This window comes from Phocoena phocoena, chromosome 17 (genome assembly GCF_963924675.1).
Source record: "Phocoena phocoena chromosome 17, mPhoPho1.1, whole genome shotgun sequence".
NCBI classification, from domain to species: domain Eukaryota; kingdom Metazoa; phylum Chordata; class Mammalia; order Artiodactyla; family Phocoenidae; genus Phocoena; species Phocoena phocoena.
This window is the reverse complement of record NC_089235.1, coordinates 3,760,092-3,786,261: the sequence shown is the minus strand read 5'-3', so window position 1 is coordinate 3,786,261 and position 26,170 is coordinate 3,760,092. Positions and strand designations below refer to the sequence as shown.

General features: G+C 43.2%; 1 protein-coding gene across 4 annotated transcripts; it reads left to right on the top strand.

The window, feature by feature from the left end:
- Positions 1-8,131: 8,131 nt before the first annotated feature.
- On the top strand, positions 8,132-25,734 carry LYPLA1 (lysophospholipase 1). Of its 4 annotated transcripts, none has more exons than XM_065895681.1 (9): positions 8,132-8,200; positions 8,989-9,020; positions 15,203-15,268; positions 17,098-17,145; positions 18,709-18,779; positions 21,136-21,209; positions 22,507-22,608; positions 23,966-24,100; positions 25,681-25,734. In XM_065895681.1, the coding sequence occupies exons 1-9, from the start codon at positions 8,132-8,134 to the stop codon at positions 25,732-25,734; spliced, it is 651 nt and encodes a 216-aa protein (XP_065751753.1). The 4 variants fall into 4 exon arrangements, with proteins under 4 accessions (XP_065751753.1, XP_065751752.1, XP_065751755.1 ...); XM_065895680.1 differs by having other exon boundaries at positions 23,924-24,100; XM_065895683.1 differs by lacking the exon at positions 17,098-17,145 and having other exon boundaries at positions 23,924-24,100.
- The last annotated feature ends 436 nt before the right edge of the window (positions 25,735-26,170 follow it).

The following is a 26,170-nucleotide window of genomic DNA, read 5'->3' as shown; positions in this document are numbered from 1 at the left end:
AGCAACTATTTAAGAGTCATCCTGACTCCAGCCCTGGTCAATAGTGACTACTGAGTCATTATATGAAAGAATGAAGTGAACCCTATAAAGATGCTATAATTTGAAGTCCATTGGGAAGGCCCTCCTTCTCATACACTCCCAAATAATCTTCCTCCACCTATCCCAGTGCTTTGACAGTCTGTCAATATAGATTGATTCCTTTTAGCTAATTAATTAAAATAAAACTTTTCAAGGATGTAAGAATGGGAGTTGGGGATGAAAATAAAAGGGGATAAATTCATCACACAAGGTACTGTGTATGAACCATAATGATAATACACTATGAAATGAAGAGTCACATCAGGACTTCCCTGGTGGTGCAGTGGTTGAGAGTCCACCTGCCAATACAGGGGACATGGGTTCAAACCCTGGTCGGGGAAGATCCCACATGCCGCGGAGCAACTAAGCCCGCGTGCCACAACTATTGAGCCTGCGCTCTAGGGCCCCGCGAGCCACAACTACTGAAAGCCGTGCTCCACAACAAGAGAAGCCACTGCAGTGAGAAGCCCGCACACCGCAAGAAAGAGTAGCCCATGCTCTGTGCAACTGGAGAAAGCCTGCACGTAGCAACGAAGACCGAACTCAGCCAAAAATAAATAAATAAAACAATAATAAATTTTAAAAAATATCAACTCAACTGTTTCTGATTAAAAAACAACAAGACAAAAGCATGCACATAAAAGTCTCCCATCTCATCTCCCTAAATGAGGTCACACATTAAATAATATTCTGGCAGGGATGGGAACAGGAGGAGGAAAGGAATTTCAGTGATTCAGTTATTACTGACAAGTCATTTTTAGAATGGGACCAAGAATAGGCTAATTTTGTGAAGATCACAGTTGAGTAAAAAAAACTGGAGATGTGATTTTTCTTAGTGAAGGAAGGAAGGAAGTCAAGGGCGGGAAAGAAGTGAATGGCTTTGATACTGGGAAACAACAAATATTGAGAGAGAAGAGAGCATGAAAAGGGTTGAAAATAAATGTCACCTTCAAAAAAATTACCTAGTTTTATCAAAGGTTGGTCCTGACTCAAAGGTCTTCATTCACACCTAGATAATTTTTGTTTTGATTTTATCATAGTACATAATGCATTCATTTGTTATGAAAAAAATGCAGTTGTACAAAAGCGCCTACACTGAGAAGCAGGAGATCTTCATAGGCAATCACTTTTAACTTTCTGTTTTCATTTCTTCTGGTGATTGCCTCCATATTTACAAATTAAAATTTCCCTACACTAATTGTTTTTTTTATCAACTTTTGACATTGTATATTCATTCACTTGTTTTATGATAGCTGAAGATCTATATTAAACTACTTCTTTCTAGTATTTTCTCTCATGGTAAACTGTGATTTAAATAATATAAGAACTTTAAATAATATAAGAACTACTTCTTGGATGGTCAAGTTTCAGAAGTATATATGAGCTCCTTCCTCTAAGATGAAGATACTGACAAGCCTCCCCTGTCACTCCTTTGCCCCTTCTCATTTCCAACTTCTGTTAGCTGTCTATTTACTAACAATTTACTGACAATTTAATCCATTGTCATGGATTATCAATATACCTGTACACTTTCAATCATCATTTAGTGTAAATAAGAAGCTACAATTACTGTATTTGCTCTTTCTAGACCAGTTTTCAGTATTTCCCTCTTTTCAGGCCCCAGAGAACTGGCTTTCAGGTTGATAGACTTTCTTTAAATTCATGGCCATAAACCTTAAATTGGTCATCCTACCTCAGTGTTCTAGAAAACTTACTTTTTCACTCTCAATGATGACTATTTTGTATCTACTTTCCCTCTCTCTCTCTGTCAATGATTTTCCTTTATACTTTAGAAAAAGGAGTCATGAGATGGAGAATTTCTTCCATATCCCACCAGTAAATGTACAGTCCTTCCCTAGAACAGCATTCATCCTCTATATCCCATTAAAGAGAAGGAAGTGGCTTTTCTCCTGCTAATGGTCAGTCTTTCCACCTGTGATCTGGACTCCTCCCACCTGCTTAAGAATTTTGTAGTTTTCATATCCCCTTTCTTTCCTACATTATCAATCTCTCCTTGTACTGCTAATCAGAATATAAAAATGTAAAATGGTGGGGCTCCCCTGGTGGCGCAGTGGTTGAGAGTTCGCCTGCCGATGCAGGGGACACGGGTTCGTGCCCCGGTCCGGGAAGATCCCACATGCCACGGAGCGGCTGGGCCTGTGAGCCATGGCCGCTGAGTCTGCGCGTCCGGAGCCTGTGCTCCGCAACGGGAGAGGCCACAATAGTGAGAGGCCCGCGTACCGCAAAAAAAAAAAAAAGTAAAATGGTGCAGCCTCTTTGGAAAACAGTATGGAGGTGCCTCAAAAAGGTAAAAATAGGGGACTTCCCTGGCAGTCCAGTGGTTAAGACTCTGCACTTCCACTGCAGGGGGCGTGGGTTCAATCCCTGGGGGGGGAACTAAGAGCCTGTGTGCCACACAGTGCAGCCAAAAACAATTTTTTAATTAAAAAAAAATTTTTTTTAAATAGAGCTACGTTATCCGGCAAGCCCACTCCTGGGTATATATTCAAAAGAACTGAAATTAGGATCTCGAAGAGATATTTGCACTTCCATGTTTACTGCAGCATTATTCACAGTAGCCAAGACATGGAAACAACCCATGTGCATCGACAGACAAATGGATAAAGAAAATAAGGGATAGACCTAAAATTAAATATTATTCCAATTTAAAATTTAAGGAAATTGTACCATTTGTGACAACATGGATAGACATGGAAGATGTTATGCTGAATGAAATGTCAGTCACAGAAAGACAAGTGCTGCTTGATTCCACCTATATCATGTATCAAATAGTCAAACTCATGTAAGTAGAAAATAAATTGGTGATTGCTAGGGATTAGGAGTGGGGTAAATGGAGAGTTGTTGGTGACTGGGTGTAAAGTTCCAGGTATGCAGAGTGAATGCTATCTAGGGATCTATATGATCTAGGGATCTATAAGGTCTAGAGATCTATAACATTACAACATTGTGCCTATAGTTAGCAATGTGGTGTGTGCTTAAAAACTTAAGAAGGTAAATCTTTTTTAAAAATATATTTATTTATTTATTGGCTGCGTCAGGTCTTAGCTGCGGCATGCGGAATCTTTGATGGAGCATGCGGGATCTTTTGTTGTGGCATGCAGCCTCTCTAGTTGTGGCTCGTGGGCTCAGTAGTTGTGGCTCGCGGGCTTAGTTGCCCCGAGGCATGTGGGATCCTAGTTCCCCGACCAGGGATCAAACCCACATCCCCTGCATCGGCAGGCAGATTCTTAACCACTGGACCACCAGGGAAGTCCCAAGATGATAAATTTTATGTTAAACGTTCTTATCACAAGAAACAAAGCAAGGGGACACAAGAAATCTTTAAGAGGTGATGGAATGTTTATTACCATGATCGTGGTGATGGTATCACAAGTGTAAGCATATGTCCAAACTCATTAAATATGTACAATTTGTATATATTAATTATACCTCAATAAAGCTAAAAAATAGAAATTATCTTCTAAAGTGAGTTCTTAGCAGCACTCAAAGCAGTTGGCCACCCCCACTTGAAATATTTTCCTTGTTCGATTTCCGGATAGCCCACATTTCTGGTTTCTTTCTTCCATCCTGGCTGACCTCTCTCACTTTTACTGTCTCCTCCTACACTATCTGACCTCTAAATGTTGAAATTTATTGTTTCTATGCAGATGTTCTCCCAAGGTGATCTTAAATGGTTTATAAATTCTCAGATTTATACCCGCGTCCCAAATCAGAGCCAATCTGTATAGAGGGAAGACTGTGAAGACATGGGGAGAAGACAGTCACCTACAAGTCACGGAGAGCGGCCTCAGAGGAAACCAGCCCTGCCGACTCCTCGATCTTAGACACCTCACCTCCAGAACTGTGAACAAATTAATTTGTCTGTTAATCCACCCAGTCTGTGGTCCTTTGTCATGGTAGCCCTAGCAAACTAATAGAGATTTTGGTACCAGGAATTGGGGCACTGCTCTAACAAACATCTAAAATTGTGGAAGTGACTTTAGAACTGGTTAATGGGTAGAGGCTGGGAGAGTTTTGAGGGGCATGTTAGAAAAAGGAACGAAAAGAGATTTGGAAATTTCTCAGCCTTTCTATATTACAAAAAATGAGAAGGAGTATTCTGGAGGGAACATCAAGGGTGTGACTGGACAATCATTCACTACAGGGGCACAACAGTAAGTTTGAACTGAAAGATGGAAGAGTCAGAGAACTTAAATACAGATTGATGGAGGTTACGCAATCTGAGGAACAGAGGAAAAGAATGAAGAAGACTGAGCAGGGCCTTACAGAATTGTGGGACACCATTAGGCATACCAGCATTTGTGTAATGGAAGTAACTGAAGGAAAGGAGGGAGGGGAGCAGAAAAATATCGACTATATAGTGGTTGAAAACTTCCCAAACACTATGAGAAACATTACGTATCCAAGAGGCTCAATAAACTCTTAGCATGACTGAAAGGAGGTCTACACCCAGACACATCATGGTCAAATGCTGAAAGCTGATGGTATATGTCCAAAGGAACTGAAAGCAGGAAGTCAAACAGATATTTGTATGCCAATGTTCATTGAAGCATTATTCACAAAAACCAAAAGGTGGAAACAACCCAAGTGTCCCTCAACAGACGAATGGATAAACAAAAAGTAGTGTACACCTGCAAAGGTATTTTATTCAATCATAAAAGGGAATGAAGATATGATACATGCCACAACATGGAAGAACCTTGAAAACATTATGCTAAATGAAATAAGTGAGATACAAAAGGACAAATATTGTATGAATCCACTTACATAAAATATCTGGAATAAACAAATTCATAGAGACAGAAAGATTAGACATTACAAAGGGTTAGGGAGAGGGTGGAATGCAGAGTGTTGCTTAACAGTTACAGAGTTTCTGTTTGGAGTGATGAAAAAGTTTTGGAAACAGTGGTGAAGTTTGCACAACATTTTAAATGCAATTAATGCTACTGAATTATACACTTTAAAATGGCAAATTTTATGTTAAATACATTTCACTACGATTACAAAATTAATGATGTAATGTACCAAAAATCATTGAATTGTACACTTTAATGGATGAATTGTATGATTTGTAAATTATATCTCAATAAAGCTGTCAAAGTAAAAGGATGGAAAAAGATAAACAGCAACAATAAGAGAGCTGGAGCAGCTATGCTAATATCCGAAAAAATGGATTTTAAGATAAAAATTGTTAACAGGAAGCAAAAACTGACAGAATCTAAAGAAAACAATAGACAATTCAACAATAAGAGTTGGGGACTTGAATTCCCCTCATTCAAAAATTGACAGAATAAATAGGCAGAAGACGGATGAAGTTATAGAACACTTGAATGACATTAAAAACTAGCTGGACATAATAGACATCTATCAAACACTCTGCCCAACAACAGCAGAATACATATTCTTCTCAAATGCACATGGAACAGTCTCCAAAATAGACCATATGCTGTGACATAAAACCTGTCTCAATAGAACTGAAAATCTGAAGTCATACAAAGTATGTTTTCTGACCACAATGGAACTTGTGAAAGAAATTTGGGAGATACATGGAAATTATTTTCAAGTATATAATTGCCTAAAAATCCACCCAAAAAAAAAAGCTACTAAAACTTAAGTGAGTATAGCAAGATTTCAGATACAAGGCCAGTATGCAAAAATTAAATTCCTGTATCTAGCAATAAATAATTAAATTGAAATTTGAAATACCATTTACAATTGGATAAAATATGGATTTTCTAGGCATAAATTTGACAAAAGGTATTCCAGCCTATACAATGAAAAGTATAAAACATTACTAACAGAGGGCTTCCCTGGTGGCACAGAGGTTAAGAATCCGCCTGCCAATGAAGAGGATACGGGTTCAGGCCCTGGTCCGGGAAGATGCCACATGCCGTGAAGCAACTAAGCCCGTGCGCCACAACTACTGATCCTGAGCTCTAGAGCCCGTGAACCACAACTACTGACGCCCGTGCGCCTAGAGCCCGTGCTCTGCAACAAGAGAAGCCACCGCAGTGAGAAGCCCACGAACCACAACGAAGAGTAACCCCCACTTGCCACAAATAGAGAAAGCCCACGCACATCAACGAAGACCCAACGCAGCCATAAATAAATAAAAATTTATAAAAACAAAGAAACACTTTAAAAATAAATAAAAAAAACATTACTGATAGAAATCCAAGATTACCTAAAAATTCACACTAGTTCTTGGATTAGAAGACTCAGTTGTCAGATGTCCTCAAATTGGTCTGTAGCTTCATGAGAATCTCAATGAAAATCCCAATAGCCTTTTTATTTTGGAGAAATCAGCACCAACTCAACATTTTTGAGAGCCCACAAAATTATCAGCACTCAGATCCAGTATAAGAATGATTGGGGAAAAAATAAAAGAGAGTATGAATAAGACCCCCAAACTTCAAGCATTCTGGCTATCATATAATTAAAGTGGAGATTTTGTTGTTTTGTTTCTGTTTTTAAGATCTTTGTTCACTAGCTTCCCCCTCCCTTACACTGGACTCCCTAAGGATTGTTAAAAAACAAAACTCAACAGAATAAATAAAAAAATCTAATTGGCTTTATGCAGCGATTCATGAATGGGGCAGCACCCCATCCAGCAAGTAGAGAGGAGCTCCGGGGAGCCGCACAAACAGAAGACTTTTAAAGGCAGAAAGAGGGTGGCAACGAGGAAAGAGCAGATTACTTCACTTTTCTTTGGGGGATGGAAGGGGTCTAGACAGGCTGATTAACTCACTAGCGCTGACTAGGAAATTCCAGACTGACTTTAAGGTTACATCCTGCCAGAGATTGAAACTGGAATAAGTTTAGGTAGTAAGTTTCAGTTTGGGGATGATGTGGGCTTAGCACAAGTGACTCCATTTTGGGCCTGTTGTCCTCCTTTTAACAGACTGTATATATCCTCTAAGTTTCTCCACTAGATTGTGACAACTAAAAACTGTCGTTTGCCACCTGGTTCTACAAGGGTGAAGTCAGTAGCCACTGCAGTCGCTGACCTTCAACACCTCCAGAAAGGAGTTCAGGGCTGAGATCAGGATGAGGTACCCTGTGCTCTGGGGAAAACTGGCAGAACAGGACTTCAGATAATTAGATACTTGCAGGTGAAAATTTTTATGAACCCAAACTCTTGCATCTTCCCACATTCAGAAAGGCACTAAAACCATTAAATCTCTTCTGACTAGCAGCAACCTTCTAGGGAGACACGTGCTTGACTGCATGCACACTTGGACCAAAATCATCTACCCACTGACCTCGCCCCCCGCCCCACCTTTTCAGAGCACGTCCTCAGCGCTGAGAGGAGGTGTCCCTGGGCATAGCCCTCAGTGAGTCCCCAAATAAAACGGAACCACAGCTCTCACTGTGTGTTTTCTCCAGCGGTCAACTGTAACCCTCCGAAGGTCAGGGCATTTTGCCTTTAGGTGTGTCCATCTCCGCCCCTCCCAGATCCTACCAGGTATTTGATGGGCATCGGGCCACCGCTGTAGAATGGGGTCATGTGTTCTGGGGCCAAAATCAGTAGGACCTCCAGAGCCACCAATCAGCAAATTGTGGAAACTCGGTGACAACTGAGTGCTTCCCTCTCCAGTTGCAGTTTAAAGGAGGCGAGGCGCGGGCCCCCAAACTACACACCTGTGCAGCCCCCAGTGGAAATACCGCAGAAGCTGCTCCCCAAGTCCAGTCCTTCCCGACCTTTGCAAATGAGTGGGGTCGGGAGGGACCGCGCGGCCCCGCCCCCCAGATCGGCCGCCCGCACTGAGCACGCGCGGCCCGCGGACCGGAGGTCAGCTCGGGCCGCCCTCTGCCGCGGCCAGCGCGGCGTCGGGCGGCCAGGCACTGACGCGCGGGGCGACCGGCGGGGCGGGGCGGGGCGGGGCGGGGCGGGGCGCGGCGCGGTGCGGGCGCGCACGCGCCTGAGCGCGCGCCCGTGGGCGGGCCGGACTCGGCGCATGCACCCCCTTGGGCAGCGGCCAGGCGCCCGCTCCGCCTTCCGCTTCCGACGCGCGGTCGGTGGAGCTGGTGTATGTGCGGCAATAACATGTCGGCTCCGCTGCCCGCCATCGTGCCCGCCGTCCGGAAGGCCACCGCCGTGGTGAGTACGGCGCTGGGGCCCTCGCGAGGGGTCGCGTCGCGGGCCGGTGGGCGGCGGGCCGGGGCTGGGACGGGGCGTGCGGTCCGGGGGGTCGGGCGCGGTGGTGGGCGCCGCCCGGCCGGGCTGTGTGCGGAAGGGGGCGGGGTCGCGGCGGGCGGGCGGCTCCGAGGCCCAGCGCCCCCGGCCCCGCATCCCCCGGGCCCTGCGCGCGGATCCGCCCCGGGACCCCGGAGGCACCCGCTTGAGTGGACGGCGCCCCAACTCCAGGTGGCTCTGGAGCACGTTGCTGCCTTGTCTGTGCATGAGGGAGATGCCTTGATTGTGTCACCTTGCACCCCTGTCCTCAGTTAAAGAAGTTTGAAGATTTAGTGTCCTTTTCGATCAGAGGTGCTGTTCCTTAGGAAACTTGTGCGTGAGGATCTCAAACTTACTTTTAGCCGCCGGAAAGCTCCCTTTTGGGATGGAGAAATTCTACTGTACGCGTGAGAACTTTCATGGTTTGACCTGAAAGGGACAAAACGATTTTTCTTGGAATGTGATCATTTGCCCAGAAGCCTGTCTAACTGGGACCTCTTTAAGTGCTAAAATGCCACGTTAATTATCTTAGGAGCTGCACCGAGAGACGTTAAGTGCTTTTGCCCCTTACGCGAGGTCTGTAGAGATTGATTAACTTGCTGAAGGTAGTGTTCTGTGATTCCGGCCTCCACCTTAACTGGGGCGCTGGAGTGTGTAACATTCCGCTGGGTTTATTTAGGCATTGCTTACTCATTGTTCCTCTTCCGTTCTAGGTGATTTTCCTTCATGGATTGGGAGACACAGGGTAGGTACCATTGTTAGTACCCTAATGAAACGGGTCATGCCACTCTACATGAGCAAAGAATTCTAGGATTGTATAAAAATAGATTGATAGTCATATTTCGTACAGTCCAGTCATGAGATAGAATCCTTTCTTTTTTTGAAAACCCCCAGAATTTTCCCCTCAACCTCTTGTTTTGTGATTCTTCACCTCCTCTGTCTGGAACATATTAAAACTGCAAACTCCTCCTTGAGTTGCCATGGGTAGTGGATACCAGAGATGGATGGTATGTTTGTAGAGATGCAAGTGACAGCTTTCCGGAGGAGGTAAAATTTCAGGGCACGTTGAGAAGAACTAGTTGATTTTGATAAGTGAGATAATAGCAATGTGAACATTCTGAATGAGAGCTCCGATGTTCCCTTAAAAGAAAAACATCAGCTGAAGGGCAGGGAATGCAGCTCAAAGATTTGTTTGGAGGCTTATCAAACACATTCTGTTGTGCTAACTGTAGCCACATGGTTTATCTTTCACTCAGTCTCTTTCTATATTGAGATCTTTTTAAAATTTAAATCAGTTGTTATCTGTTTGCAACTTCGATCAAATTATTGTTATAACATTGTTACAAAATTGAAGAATTAGAGGAAAAGTGAAGATAAATTTTGATAAGATAGCCAAGAAACTATTAAATCTTTGCAAGGAGGCACTGGGCCAGATTAATTCTTGAAAGTGATTCCTAATATCCTTTTATGCCTCCCAAGTAGAGGTACATGACACATGCCTTGCATGGAGTTATGGGAAAGGTTATAGGACTGTTTCTGGCCATCAGGTAGTCCTATGAAAAGGACAGACTTACTTTACTATTTATTTATTTTTCTAAACAGAGGTTTTAGAGGAGCTCTGTTTTATCACCAAACCCTTCTTGATGCTGAGACCCAGGGAGGATCTAGCTCACCTGTAACTTTCCCAATAAAGAGAGCTTCAGGGTCTGAAGAATCAGTCCAGGGGGTAAAATCTTCAGTTGTAGACAGATTCTCTGTGGACCCCAGTTTAGCCAGATTCTTTAGACCAAAGTTAAGAGTGAAAGTGATGAAAAAAATGAACAATGTGAGATTAAAAACACCAAGAGCAGCCATGACATCTTGACTAAGAACTAAGTTTATATAGAGAATTAGAGGTCTCCAGTTCTGACAGTATTTACTTTGGGGGATGGCACCAAAGAAAGCTGACGCTAGATTGCTTCCATGAGCACATGACGAAATTCAGAACCAGCCGATCTGACAAGTGGCAATTCAATGTTTGAGTTACTTTTTGGAGCACTGAAGTTCTTTTGTCAGGTTACCGTAGAGGATGATAGGGATTAAGCGACTCAGCTATGAAAATGGGCAGCTTTGCCTTTCTTGGTTAAGGTTCTTTTTTTGCAGGACCAGCCAAGGTGTGCTGTCTGGGAACTTGGGTCTTGCAGTCTGTGTTCTCATGAAAAGTCTCTGATGGCCAAATAAGATTGGGGGACCCTGTATAATTCTATATTTTCTCAATTCTAATATGTCATTTCCCCCACATTTTTATGTTACTGAGATGGGTATTCATCTTACGATATGTGTGTTTATTGTGGTGGTGATTTTTTTTTTTATATATAAAAGGCTTTTTGTCAGTGGTGCCACTTAGATTTTATCTTAGTGTCTAGGAAATATGATACGCCATATTCTCCTCTAGAAGATTTACTGGGTATGCACTAGCATGTTTAAAGCTCTGGAAAGTTCTGCAGGAAACACATCTGACCACAAAATTGTTTCTATGCATAACATGTATAATAAAATGTGTTAGTGCAAACTATATTGCATAAGATCAGTTTTCCTTCCAAAATAAAAACAGCTTGTCTTATGATTATGAAAATGTTACATTTGTCTTGTAAAAAAAAATTCAAATACAAATATGCTTGAGAAGAGAGTGAAAAACAGTTGAACAACCCAGAGATACATATTTATTTTTGATAGCCTTTTAAAACTGTTTTATTTTGAAATGCTTTCAAATTTATAGAAGGGTTGCAAGAATAAAACAGATTCCTTAAAACCTTCTACTCAGATTCACTGATCTCTATCGAATATGCTACTGTGTTTGCCAAAACTTGGGAGAATAAATTGCCGATGCCATGATTCTTTATTTCCAGACTTCAACATGTATCTCCTCAGAACAAGCAGAGTCTCTTACATAACCACAGAAAATTACCAAATTCAGGAGATTCAGCGCCATTTAACATTGTTATCCGGTCTAGTCTGTCGTCTAACAGACCTTGGCAGCTGCCCCAGTCGTGTCCTTTGCAGTAATCCCGTCCGCCTGCACTTCCATCCCAGCCGCACTGCGCTGAGCTGCTGTAGCTCTTCAGTCTCTTTTAATCTGGAACAGTCCCTCGGCTCTTCTTTGGCCTTCGTGACATGGACGTTTCTGCAGGGATCAGGCTGGTCTCTCCATTTAGGTTTATTTGACATTTCCTCACGATGACGTTCAGCTTGTGCATTTTTGGTACGAACACCATATATATGGTACGGCCTGTTCATTGCATCACGTCAGGAGGCAGGTGGGACCGTCCCTTCCATTACTGATGCCGACCTGGATCACGTGATAAAGGTGGTCTCTTTCTTCCTCTGGGTCTCTCTACGGCACCTATTCTCCCTGTGTAGGTAGAGTGAGTCGTGGGGAGATGCAAATCGTACATCAGACTTTCACCTGATATTTTTCGCGTCTGTGGATGATTCTTGCTGGAGTAGGTTGTTACTGTGATGTGATTTTCTAATCCTGCCACTCCTTTGATGTCTATTAGCTTTTGCCCCTCCCCACTTGTGTAGTTTGGACTCATAGATTTACTTCGAGGGTTACATTCCCTCGGTGTGTTGTCATGTAAAATTTTTAACTACTTCTTTTAAAACAACTTCAAATTTACATGAAAGTTGCAGAAATATTATTTAGAGGTCCTTCTACCTGTCACTCAGATTACGCAGTTGTTAACATTTCTCACACGCTTGAGAATAAGTTGCAAACATGTTGCCTCATGACTCCATAGAGCTTCAGTGTGTATTTTGTAAGTACAAGGACATGGCCACGTAGCCATGGTGTAACCGTCAATCAGGCCGTTAACACTGATCTGAAGCTACCATCACATCCACCAGCCCCACTTGCGTTTCCCTGGGTTGACCCAGTGGTGTCCTTTATGGGTCAGGATCTCAAGTTAGATTGAGCTGTCACGTCTCCTGAGGCTCCTTCAGTCCTGAGCAGTCCATTTTCTTGTCTTTGGTGACCTTGACACTCTTCCCCTATGGGCCAGTTCCTAGGTAGGATGTCCCTCAGTTTGGGTTTATATGACGTCTCCCTTTCGGCAGGGACACTGCAGAGGTTGCCGTGGTGGTCCTGGGACCACACTGTGTTGATTTCTGTGCTTTGCTGATGATACTGTGTTTCATTATCTGGTTAAGGTAGTGTCTGCCAGGTTTCTCCACAGTAAAATTAATAAATATAATTGCACTTAAAAAGTGTTTTGTGGGGAGATACTTGGATTTTATGAAAATATCTGTTTCTCACCAATTTTTCACCTGTGGATTTAGCACCCATTAACGATTGCTGTCTGGATCTATTATTGTGATGGTTGCCAAATAATGCTCTTTTAAAAAATTCCTTCATTTGGTATTTATTTGCTGGCAGTCTACAGTATTATTTTCAATCCTCTCCTTATTTGACCTCTCAGTAAGATCTGACCCACTTAACCACTTCTGCCTTTGAAACTCTGTTTTGTAAACTTTCACAATGCGGCCTAGAAAAATCTCACACAGATGGGCAATACAGACCAGCGACGCCTGGAATATACGGAGGGGAGGGAGGGGTTTCCATGAAGAGGGCCTGGCTTTCTCCTTCCCCGCTCCCCTTCGTCAGAGCTGTGCTTTCCGGTGTCACGGTCAGCTGTGAGGGGAGGGGGTGTTCCCACGCAAGAAACATGACTATGGGTGGGGCACCTGTGGGGAGGCAGGTCCCAACCTGCACTGCTGGCCCAGAGCTGCCAGAGCTGAAGCCAGCTTTCTCGTGGAATTACGAATACGGGGAGGGGGACGACTAGGAAAAACCCTGTGGTGTTGGGCTGGAATCGAGGAACCAGTGTACTCAGACTTTTTAACAAGTTCCCAGACGGCACCACATTTTCGAAAACCACTGGACTGAATGAACTGTTTGAGGCCACACTTCTAGATAGAGACAGAGTTGGGGCTAGAACCCAAGATTCCTACTCGTTTATTACTTACTAAAGTATTTTCCTTTGTTGCTTGTGCTTTTGTCTTCACGTCTAAAAAACCATTGCCACGTCCAAGGTCACAAAGATTTTCGCATGTTTTCTTCTGGGAGTTTTATAGTTTGATCTCCTACGTTTAGGTCTTTGCTATATTCTGAGTTAATTTTTGTATGTGGTGTGAGGTAGGAGTCTAGCTTCATCCTGTTGCACGTGGGTTTCCACTTATTCCAGTTACTTTTGTTGAAAAGACTATTCCTTCCCCATTGATTTGTTTCGGCACCCTGTTCAGAAATAAACTGACCATAAATGTGAGGGTTTATTTCTGTATTCTCAAATCTATTTCATTGATTTGTATGTCTTTTCAGTGTCACAATCTTTATTACTGTTGCTTTGTAGTAACTTGAAATTGGGAAGTGTGAGTCCTCCAACAATATTTTTTTTTCAAGATCAGCTATTCTGGGTCTCTTGAGTGTCCAAATGAATTTTAGAGTTAGCTTGTCAGTTTCTGCAAAGCCAGCTGTGGTTCTCGTAGAGATTGCATTGACTGTGGTCCATTTGGGGAGCACTTCCATCTGAAGAATATTAAGTCTTCCAGAGCGCAGGATGTCCATTATATGGATCTTCTTTCATTTCTTTCAACATGTTTTGTACTTTTCACACTAAAGTCTCACATACACACACACACGAACCCACATGGAAACACACATGCGCACATGCATGCACCCATATATGACTTATAGAATAGTGCCTGACTCAGAGCAGTGTTACATAAGTGTTAATGTTCAAAATGTTATTAATTTTTCTGTATTTCCTTAACACTTTGGGGGAAGGCGGATTAGAATAGAGAAGTAGTTAATAGAGAAGCATTTAACATTTATTTCAAAACTACTTAATCCAAAAAGGTCTTAAGTTACCTTTATTTTACCCTCTAATAGAGGTAATATGTGGAAAGTATCAGGTGTAATGTCAAGTGTAAAGACACAGGGAGCTGTATGTATGTATAGTATGATCCCATTCTTGTGAAATCTGTATCTATTTCTCAAGTGATATGCATGGAAAAAGTTGGAAGGAAATATGTAGAAAGATTAACTGTTTATTTCTGGCCAGAAGGATTTTGATGACGTCTCATATTCTGTTTTGAACATATATATGTACATATATGCATAAGGAGAGAATGTTAATTAAAGTTATTTTTTCAACTTTTTTTGGCTGCGTTAGGTCTTCGTTGCTGTGCGCGGGCTTTCTCTAGTTGTGGCGAGCGGGGGCTATTCTTCCTTGCGGTGTGTGGGTTTCTCATTGCGGTGGCTTCTCTTGTTGTGGAGCATGGCCTCCAGGCGTGCTGGGCTTCAGTAGTTGCGGCACGTGGGCTCAGTAGTTGTGGCTCGCGGGCTCTAGAGCACAGGCTCAGTAGTTGTGGCGCACGGGCTTAGTTGTTCCGTGGCATGTGGGATCTTCCCGGACCAGGGCTTGAACCCGCGTCCCCTGCATTGGCAGGCAGATTCTTCACCACTGCGCCACCAGGGAAGCCCCATAAGGTTGTTATTTTTAATGGTGTAGTAAGCATGGAGAAATATCAGACAGCTGCTTTACTTTACTCCTCTGAGAATTTTTTCTTCATATAAAATGAATTATATCATCTGTCTTGCCTACTTTGTTAGGCACATTGTTGGGAAGTTATAAAGAGATTAAAAAATGTATTTTATAAATTATAAAGCCCAGTGAAGTATATGCAAGAGAAAACACTGCTCTTCAGGAATCACGAGAGATCGTTTTTATCCGCAGGTGAAGCTGAAATCATAAGCTTTGGGTTGTTTCTAGGTTGGTAGTGGTCTTTTAAGGGGTTGAAATTTACCCTCACAGATTTACTCTTCTGTTATTAACTTACTGGAATTTAAAGCAATATCTAATGGCGTTATTCATATGGTTTCTCCACCAGGCATGGGTGGGCAGAAGCCTTTGCGGCTATCAGAAGCGCCCACATCAAATATATCTGCCCGCACGCGTAAGTATTTTCAGTTTTCAGGCTTGGGATTCAGAGTCTGGAGAGGAACAATCGTGATAGCTTTACTTTTCCAGCAAAGCATTTGAATATAATTAATTTTTATCTTTTAAATGTTCAGCTTCAAAATAAAGATTAGTAAGTTCCGTGAAACTAAAATGTGTCCTGGTTACGTTGAATTTTTTTCTTATCTTTTTTGTTGAGAAATTTAAAATAATGCTCTCTTGGAGATCAGTTGAACTCACAGCCAGAAAAATTTTTGTAGAGGTACAAGTGCCTGTTAAGTTCTCAGGACATCCATGAGCTGTCTCTGAAGGGGATTTACCTATCAGGTTCGGGAGAAATCTCTACTACCTTGAAAACACGCCTAAATTTGATCAGTTAGAGGCAATGTGATGCAGCGTGGAAAGAGCACAGACTCTGGAGACTGTTAGGTTTGGTTTTGAATTCTGAAGACATTTGTTTGTGTCAGAAAGAAACTAGTAAGTTTTGAGCAAACTCAGAAAATCACTAAGATGAACAAGTCTTAGGTCAAAGTGTGCTGAGAAGCAGTAGCCATGGAGAAACAGGTGGGGTGAGATACATGCTGATAGCTTAGTAATTCATCCTTGGAAGTGGTCGTAGCAGCAGAGTCGATAAATGTGAAAGAGGAAAAATACGAGATTATGTAAGAAAACATCCCCCCTCTTTTTATCCTGAAGGGGTTGCGGTGTCCTTATTAATCTGACTCATGCCAGAGACAGAATTCTTTTTTTTTTTTTGTCTTTATTGGAGTATAATTGCTTTAAAATGGTGTGTTAGTTTCTGCTTTATAACAAAGTGAATCAGCTATACGTATACATATGTCCCCATATCCCCTCCCTCTTGCGTCTCCCTCCCACCCTCCCTATCCCACCCCTCTAGGTGGTGACAAAGCACCGAGCTGATCTCCCTGTGCTATGCGGCTGCTTCCCGCTAGCTATCTATTTTACATTTGGTAGTGTATATATGTCCATGCCACTCTCTCACTATGTCCCAGCCTCCCCTTCCCACCTGTGTCCTCAAGTCTGTTCTCTGTGTCTGCAAGACAGAATTCTTGATGGTGTTGGAATTTCTGCTACACTGTTATTGGCTCCAAGATTGAATTTAGTTTAAGGCTATTTCCCAACCTAGGGAAGTTTATGTTTTCATGGAAATTTTGCTAAGATTTTGTGACCTCTAAGGTAAACTTGTTTCATGAGTCAGGAGGATGGTGGTGAGATGTAGTTAGAGTGTATTTGTTTTTCTTTCCTTTTGTACCTAGCTGCATTCAGGTTGTCCAGCAAGTTTTTCATCACAGAATTGAGTTGGGTATAATGGACACTTAGGCAAGACTTATATTTCCCTTATTTATTTAGAGGTCTCTTAAACAAGCAGGTACATAGCTAAGAACTAGAAAATAAGCAAAAATGTAATTTGAGCCTATGGGAATTGATGCCACCATTCCTGTGCAGTAAGTTGCTTGTATCCTTAGGCCCTTAGTCAGAGTCTCAGAAATTTCCATCTGTCTTGGTTACTGTTTTCCTTCTCGTGTCTGGTTTGAAAGTATCAAATAAAGATGTTGAAGAAGGAAGATGTTGTTTATTCGCCAAGCTTAGTCCCTTCCAGCTGCGGCTCTGTCTTGAGAACCATTTGGAGGGCGTGGAGAACAGAATTGTGCAGGTGTACGTGCAGTGAAGCAGCTCATCTATTCAAATTGTAGCATTCAACTTTGTGAGAGCCTCAAGTAATCATCTTCAGTTGATGGAATTTATCAGGTTTTGTACTTTGGTATACTATACTTATTTTTCCTTTTCTTTTTCTTCCCCGTGTAGACCGGTTATGCCTGTAACATTAAATATGAACATGGCCATGCCTTCTTGGTAAGTAAGACTTCACTTATTCAATAAGAACTTCGTACTTATACTTTTTTTTAAAATCAGAAGTGCTTTTGCATATAGCAATTTTTAATTATTTTTAAGTTGCATAAATTTAACCTTTATTCGACTATTTCAGGCTTTATATGTTAGATTTGGGGTAAATCTTAAGGAGCTTAAGGAGCTGCACCAACAGGTAGAGAAACAGGAGAGAGTGGGTGGATAGAGATACCGCAGAGAGCACCTCTCACTGCTCGATAAACCTTTGTTGATTTCAGTACCCAAACGTGTTCGTGCGCCCGTGTGGCATCCACCCTGGTGAAGCCGCGGCCTCTCCACCTCCCACCTTCTTGCCTTCCTGGAGAGCTGGCCAGTTTTTAAGGAAAGCAATTCCTGTTGAGCCCTCTTAAGACATTCATGATGTCAGGCATTCCCTGTATGCTTTACAGTCGGTTCTTTGTTCTCTGAGCCACTTACAGACCATGCTTTCTTCCTGCTGCTCTGAGACTCTGCCGTCAGGTCTGTTCAAAACTGATGACTTTGACACCTGATTCCTATTTCCCTTTCCCCTCTAGCTCCTGCCACCGTCTTACCTTTCAGGTGACTATGGCATCCAATGTCAGTGACCCATTCACAAGCCTTGACCGGCTTGTCACTTCCTGGACTCTTCTCTTTCCGCTGACGTTTTCCTCTCTCAGCTTCAGGCACCCACAGCATCCCCTGGGCTTTGTCGTCTGGAACTGTTCCATCTCTGAAGGCGCTTACTTCAGACCTGACTGTCGAGCGTAGTTGTTCCCCCTGTGAGTTTGCTCCCCCGTCTCTGCACTGCCTGTTGAGGCCTCGTGGGGACTCCAGCCTGTCGCCACCTTGTCCTCTGCTTGTTCCCACTCACCTCTGACCCACCCTGCACCTTCGATTTTATCTGCTGGACATTGCTTGGCAACTTTTACAGGTTCCTGCCTACCTTGACCTTTGATTCTTCCACCTTCCCTCTCTGGCAGAATTCCTATCCAGAAGCAAAGTTTCTACCTCACGTTGCTCGAGACCATAGTGGAAGCACCGAGCGGGTAGCGAGGTAGTCGGGGCCAAAGGAGGGCCGCCCAGCCTCCTGTTTGAGGTCGCTGCAGTGCGTGGTGACGGGTTTTGCAGAATGTGGATGGAGGTGGCCTGTGTGCAGTAGGTGTGGGCCGTGCGTGCGCAGGTGCCGTGGTGAAGTAGCTCTTTCCGGATGGCTGACTTACGATGCACTAGGAGGGAAGTGAGGGGCTGGAGTTTATTCCAAAGATCTTAGGGCTGTGGTTTGAGACTCCTGTCAGGTGTCAGGTTGGACTAGGTCATTCTCCAGGTGTTTCTACCTTAAAATTATGTGGTACTGTGACTTTTTAATACAATCTGTATCTAGTTGGTGTGAGGGAAACTTACAGGATGTCACATTCACGCATTTAAGTTGACCGTTTGGCCTCCAGAGACAGTTTTTTTGTTTTTTGTTTTTAATATTTATTTATTTTGGCCGCGCCGGGTCTTAGTTGTGGCATGTGGAATCTTTTAGAATTTTGCCTTATTTTCCAGGTTTGACATCATTGGGCTCTCACCGGATTCACAGGAAGATGAAACTGGAGTTAAACAGGCAGCAGAACGTGGTAAGTAAGGGAAGTTTTATAGTAGATTCAGTCGTGCTATTGTTGTTGATGAAATAGTACATACTATCTAAACGCAGGTGGTGCTGTCCTTCCTTTCTGATGGCTCACTGTCTTGTTTGACTCGTTAATTATGGCCCGTGAAGGTGAGGCGTGTGGGGAGGAACGGCACTTGTCAGGCTTGAGTGCTGTCGGATGCGTCGTTTTGCTTTGATTGACATAGGCCAGTGGAGAAATTCGCAGCATGTTTGATGGCTGTGGCCAGTTATGGTCATTAAAGAGATTTGAAATAAGGACATAGATAAGGCTACAAATGATGTCATGATATATAATGAAAATTATGGTAATGGTTAGTTTTAGTGAGGGGCCCCTGCTCGAACACTACTGGACCTGCCAGGCGATTCCTATAAATCATCTCACTGGGCACTCCTGTAATGGTATGAGCTCTGCTTTGCAGGGTCTCCAGTCATGTCCTCGCTTATGAACATGGTAACCCCGCTTACTTGTGGGGTGAAAGCATAAAGAACACTAACTTATCGGGAGAGGTCTGGTTTTAGCCCATGCCCAGAAGCACGTGTGTCTTTGACTCGTATGTACTGCAACATTGACAAGTAGACAGCGTGGTGGCCAGGCCGGCCTCCCTCATGACCTGGGTGATGACGTGGTGGCCTCGATGCAACAGGCCTGGCTGTGAGGTGTTCGTTACAGACGTGAGGTGATAGGTACTCAGGGAACCCTGCACGGTCTTCCTATTTTTACATTTGTTGGAAATTTTCAAAACTCGTTTAAAAACCAAAACCGGTAGGTAGGTTCCTTTTTAAAAATCTTTTTATTTTTTAGAAGAACTCTTAACTTTAAAACAGGGAAGATGCATTCAAAACATATTGGATATTAAGGAATGTCAAACCAAGGACACTGACTTTTAGGACCATCGAAAAGTGGATCAAAGCTACACTCCTAGAGCTAGGGTTTTGTCAACATATAATAGAGCTCATGTCGGGTCTGGGGGTGGGTTGTCAGACCCCGGGAACATAGGGAGGGTGGGCCTTGTGGAGCAGACGGCCAGGCCCAGTGGGTTGCAGGGTGAAAGTCCCTTCCCCGGGTAGGGTTGGCCCATGGCATTCTTCGTGTCTGACGTGATGTCTGATTGGAGAGAATCGGGTTGAGACCCAGAGTTAGGAATGAGGGGTGTCTCCATTTGGGGCCGGGAAGATGTGCCCGTGAACAAAGAAGAAAGAGCTTGGGGTGCGTCCAGGGCTTGGAATCAGGACCCGTCACTCCACAGCTGACTGCGGTCACCATACCTGGTTTAACTTTATCTCAGCGCTTGGTGTAACCAGAGGAGTGAAGCCATTTGAAACGGAGGGAAAGTGGCCCCAGCTCCCTGCCCCTCCCCAGCGCAGGGCTGCTGCTGCCCACCTGCGTCTCCTTTCCCGCCCAGGCCCTGCGGTTCCCCCTCAATAAAGCCTCAGGCTTCTCAACAAGGCTTTCACCTCTCTACTCCTCTCCTCTACTCTAGCCCGTTTTCCACACACTCATCAGGGTACCCCTTGCTTTTCAGCCTATTCTAACTAAGAACTAAATTTATACAAAAAGAAAAAAACGTTTAATTTGGACTTTGGGGTTTTTGCAGTGTTCTAATAAAAGCAGGTTTTTGGTAAAAAGGAAATATAGAGTTGGCAAGTTTCATCTTAAGAAGATGAAACTTACACATATGTCAAAAATGAGAGGAGATAAATTTATAAAAGGTGCAGTTATCAAAAACATAGTATTATAAAGAAAAAGGAAATTCTAGGAGTTAATCAAGTAAAACAGTTAATGATGCACGTCAGAGTATTTTGCAGAAACAAAAGAATTCATTTGATTTTTCTCCCGCATTGTTTATTGGCTATAGGGAAAAGTATACTGTGTCTTTTTTTCTTTTTTTTTAAATAATATAGTGAACTGTTTAAACACCGTCAGTCACAAACCATGTAAACTACTTAACTACCTACGATTTTAAAATAACAGCTTTTAGGTACAAATGCCTATGGTTCATTGAAGAGAAAGAACTGTAAAATGTATATGAGCAGAATGGACCATGGATAAAGGACTATCCGTATCCATCTGTTGATGAGAGAAAAAACTTGTTTACAGATTATGCAACAAATAATTGAACAGTTTAAGTAACAGCTACAAAATCTGAGTTTTTGAAAATCCATTCTAGTTTTGTATTTTAATAGAGTGCTCCAAGTTTTTCACTTGTTTTGACCTTTAATGTACTTTGTGCTTTTCTGTTATTAATTTTTTTCCTATTTAAATTATATCAGTGGGCTTAACTTGGAAAGTATTGGTGATTTAACCTTTATGTTATTTTTAGTAAAAGCTTTGATAGACCAAGAGGTGAAGAATGGCATTCCTTCTAACAGAATTATTTTGGGAGGATTTTCTCAGGTAAGATAAAAGTTTGGGTGATATGTCAGCGTCATCAGTATATTTATCTAGAAGTCTGTAGTTTCAGTTGTTTTTCTATGGAGGAGTCCTGTTTTTAGAAGATGTTATAGAATCTGATACATTGCTTACTGTTAATGCTGAATTAAGTTTGAATGGACCAGAAATAATGATTGATTAACTAGAGAGTATGTCATGCTCTTTTCCTTTTACAGTTTTCTCTCTTCGGTGATAGCCTTCACCCTATAGATTATGTCTTGAAAGTCAATTTTTTAAGGAAACTGATTGGAACCTGGAATGTATTTTTCTAAAGTAACTAGTACACATCAGTTAGGCCTGAGTTAACACTCTGTACCTCTCTGAACGAAACTCTGCCTAAACGCAGGTGTAAGTCCCCTTCCCAGGAGCAGATGAGCAATGGAATAAAAAGGTCGAAGACAGGAGAATTCCTTCCCTCTGTTTGTCACAGATTCCCAGTGGTCGAGCCCTGCAGACTTCCCTGTAATCCCGGTGGGGTGAGATCAGGGTAGGGACTCCCACAAAGCGACCCCAGCACAGGGGCTGTGCCGGCCGCTTCCTGACCGCCACTGCATCTGTCCTGGTCCCTGGGTCGGGGGTGCTTCAGCCTCACCCCATGTTCAAGGATCCCTCAGTGGTTCCCGTTCTTGAGTAGACGGTGGGGTCGTCCTTGGGAGGGGAGCAGAGTCAGTCTTGGTAACAGCACGGGTCAGAGGGCACGCAGGCCCCAGCATACGGGTGTTGTGAGCCGGCGGCCAGTGCTCCAGAGGTGTCCGCCGCGGGCTTCTTCTCGTGAGTTCTTGTTTTGGAAAGTAATACCAGTTTAAGACCAGATTTTGGTCCTGCGTGTTTGCTGAGGAGCAGATAGTTACTCTAGGGGACTTCCCTTGTGGTCCACTGCTTAAGACTCCGCGCTCCCACTGCAGGGGGTGTGGGTTGGATCCCCGGTTGGGGAACTAAGATCCCACATGATGCATGGTGCAGCCAAAACAAAGAAAATAGTAACTACAAGTTCGGAACTTCCGTACGGCATTGTCAGGGCAGCAGCGGGCTCTGCTGTTGGCTGGTTGGGCAGTCGCTGTGGTCTCACGACGGTCTTCACCGTGGAGAGTCAGGTCCTGTGGACGCGGCGGGGCGTGCATGTATTTCTACCAGTTTGCCTATTGTATTGGGCATCAGCCACCCGCTTCAATTTTTTTATGAATGGTGTTGATAACAAGAATCAGTCCCGTTGCTGCCGGCAGAAGTTGTGTCCCGCTGACTTTCCGTGTTGTCTTTCCAGGGAGGAGCTTTATCTCTGTACACGGCACTGACCACACAGCAGAAGCTGGCCGGCGTCACCGCTCTCAGCTGCTGGCTGCCCCTGCGGGCTTCCTTTCCACAGGTGCCTGACCCACGCCTGCAGCGCGGCATCACTGAGCTGAGGGATGGCAGATGATGTTCAGGACACCGTCACGTTATGATTATTAATAAATTTAATTTTTTTAAAGCAGTTTCAGGTTCACAACAAATTGAGCAGCAAGTACAGAAGGTGTCCATATACCTGCGTCCCTGTCCACGCACAGCTCCCCCATCAGCATCCCACAGCACAGGAGGCATTTGTTATAACCAGTGAACCTACCGTGACACGTCAGTGTCACTCAAGGCCTGTAGTCTACATCAGTCATCCGTTTTTAAAAAGAACTGCCCTAGACTTCTGTGATGTACTATCGCTAGGCTTTACCTGTATACCGCACTGTCTCTACCGTGGGTTGCATGGAATAGAATAAGAAATGAGCCCTTAAAAAGAGAAAGGAAGAAAGGGAGGGAGAGGGAAGGAGGAAGCAAGTCCTTACTGTCGTAAATTCTGTATTTGAAGTCTTTGGTACATTTTAAGATACATATCAAAATTAGGGCTATTCTTTACACATAGAAATGATGTTTTTGAATGCCCAGTATGTTCATTGCTTGGTGGCAGAATTCTAGTGTAGAATATAATTTCTAAATACTCAACAGTATAAAGCAATATATAGTACACATGGGGGATGCGGGCATTATTTTATTTTCAAATTCATCCTTAAACCTAGGGGGTTTTTCTTATCACTATATAGTAACCCTTTGGTGTCTTGCACATAGTAAGTGCTGTTTATTAACTTTCTTATTCAAATCAAATAAGAGGGACTTCCCTGGTGGCGCAGTGGTTAAGAATCCGCCTGCCAATGCAGGGGACACGGGTTCAGTCCCTGGTCCAGGAAGATCCCACGTGCCGCGGAGCAGCTAAGCCCGTGCGCTCGCTGCAACTAGAGAAAGCCCGCATGCAGCAGCGAACACCCAACGCGGACAAAAATAAAAATTAATTAATTAAGTAAGTAATTAAATACACATTCTTAAAAAAAAATAAAATGAAAGAATCAAATAAGAGCTGCAAAGAACATGACTCAGCTAAAACATACTTCTTGTGTCCAGCCACCCGAACATATGATTAGGATACGATGTGTTTCAAGGAACTGATTCATTAGGAAAACATACAGTACAAGGCAGGGTAATCATATGACCTATAAAAGTCTAAATAAAGAGATGGGGGGGTATAAGGATGGGAGGAATTTTATTTCTGTGGCCAAAGATAACCTATCGCGTGAGCAAAAGCACCTGTATGTGCCGAGCATAACGCGCCACACGCTTGGATAAATGACCCTATAGTCCTGTTCTGTTCTCTGCAGGGTCCTATCAGTGGCGTGAATAGAGACATTTCTATTCTTCAGTGCCATGGAGATTCGGATCCTTTAGTTCCCCTAATGTTTGGTTCTCTTACTGCTGAAAGGCTAAAGACATTGGTAAATCCAGCCAATGTAACCTTCAAAACCTATGGAGGCATGATGCACAGTTCATGTCAACAGGTAAGTGTTTGGAAGCAGTGCTTATCGGGACACGTCTGCAACTGTTTGCATGTGATATTTTTAAGATAAATAACATTTGACTGCTTGGGGATTTAAAGAAGTTAATTAATGAATTCACATTGAACCATAGGTTAGTAGGACTTAGATCAAAGTTTATGCAACTTAATTCAACAGACATTCACTAATTTCTTATGACATGTAAACACTGTAAATAATTCAAGGACAAATAAAATCATTTCTTTGTTAAAATCTAAAGTAGTTTACTTAAAATGAAAATTTTGAATAGGGAGAAGGATATCTATCCAAGTAACTATTTAGAAAGCAGAATGTGATATGTGTTATATTAGAAGTTTTTTAAAAATGCTCTGAAAAACTGAGACGGGTGATTGTAAGAATGAGGGTTGTCAGGATAGGTTTGGAGGCTTGAAAAGGACTAGAATAAAAATCAATTGCTAAGCATTGAGACAGTCCAAGTTAACATTTTTTGCACCTGTCAGCCTGGCGAAATCATTTGCTTTGGGACAGAGAAGGCAGGTAGTAATATGACTTATCCAGAAAGACGGGGAACCTGGGATTCTAGGCATTACTGAGAACATAGTTGAGCCCCTGATGATGCATTGAATCCAGAAAGGGTGACACGCCGGGTACCAGGAGGGAGGGGCTGAAGGTCCAGAGCAGTGATTTTCAAAGCACCCCGCCCCCGCCCCCCGGAGCTTAACAAACACACAGATGCCAGGACTCCAGACTCGGTGCCTCTGAGTCAGCACATTGAGGCTTCAAGGGGCAGACGCAGGCGGCTGTGTGTGTGTGGATGAGACTGTTCACCACACTGGAGAACACTGGACGGACGGTTCGGGGCAGGAAGGGACAGGAGATGGGGCTGGAGGAGGTGGGGTCGCAGTGGGGGCCACACGGCGGGTGAGACAGGCCACCGCCGTGCCGTGCCTTCTTTCCCGAGTGAGGAGGCGATGCGGGTGAAGGTTCCTGCGTGCTCCTGTGTGGGTCTAGCGGTGGCAGCAGGAGATGTGTTTGAGGGAAGTGAGAAAGCTGGGCCACACGCGGGAGGTGTCGAGCAGTTTCCTCTGTGGTGGATTCACCTCTGCGTCTCTCCAGGCCTGCCCTGGGGACCTGCTCCCCTCAGCCTCAGCTGGCTGGTTGTGTGTGAATCCTTTGGAAAGGCACAAAGCATCTGGTACTGTTGATTTCGCATCTCATTCTAATGAGGGAGTGTTAGAAGCTGGGCACGGACACTTGGTTGATGGCAGTTGTGTACATACCAAGTCTTCTCTGTGTAGTTATTGTCACTTTTAGACCCCCTTCCTCTCCCCCCGCCACCCCCAGTGCTTTATTTTGTTCAAGCAGTGCAAATGCAGACCATTTTCATAGGACTTCATAATACGTGAGAGTGATCATTGAATTACGATAATAATCATCGTGGGAAATGTTTTCTAATTTCTGTCGGTGCCTCATTTCTTTTTCACCACTTTTTATATAATTGTAGTAAAAATGTGGTTTTAGTTAGTGGTATTTAATTTCTGATTTGTGTAACTGCATATTAATAATCCCTTTATTCCAAACAGGAAATGATGGATATCAAGCAGTTCATCGATAAACTCCTACCTCCTATTGATTGACGTCACTAAGAGGCCTTGTGGAGCAGCGCACACCAGCATCATTGTCATAGAGTATAAAGTTTTTTCTGTGCCCGATCTTGAAACCTCTGATGTTTGCAGTGTTAAAATGTTTTGCAAATACACACCAATGACACAGACTAAATAAATCTCCTCATGGGAAATTTACGATCTTTTAAGTTTCTATGTATGTATTTGTATAACATGATCCAGAATATATTAGTATTAAAATAGGTGAAGCAGCTAGCTTCTTTCTCTCATATGTAATTCAGCAAAATAATAAAATACCGTAACCAGATTTTTTATTACATCACTTGAAAATTATTAGTATGCTTAATGAAAACCTGTTCAGGTATAAATGAGCAGTTAAGACATAAAAAGTCTATGCGTGCTGTGACTTAAGACTCTGGACTTATTCCCAAATTACCTAGTCACCATG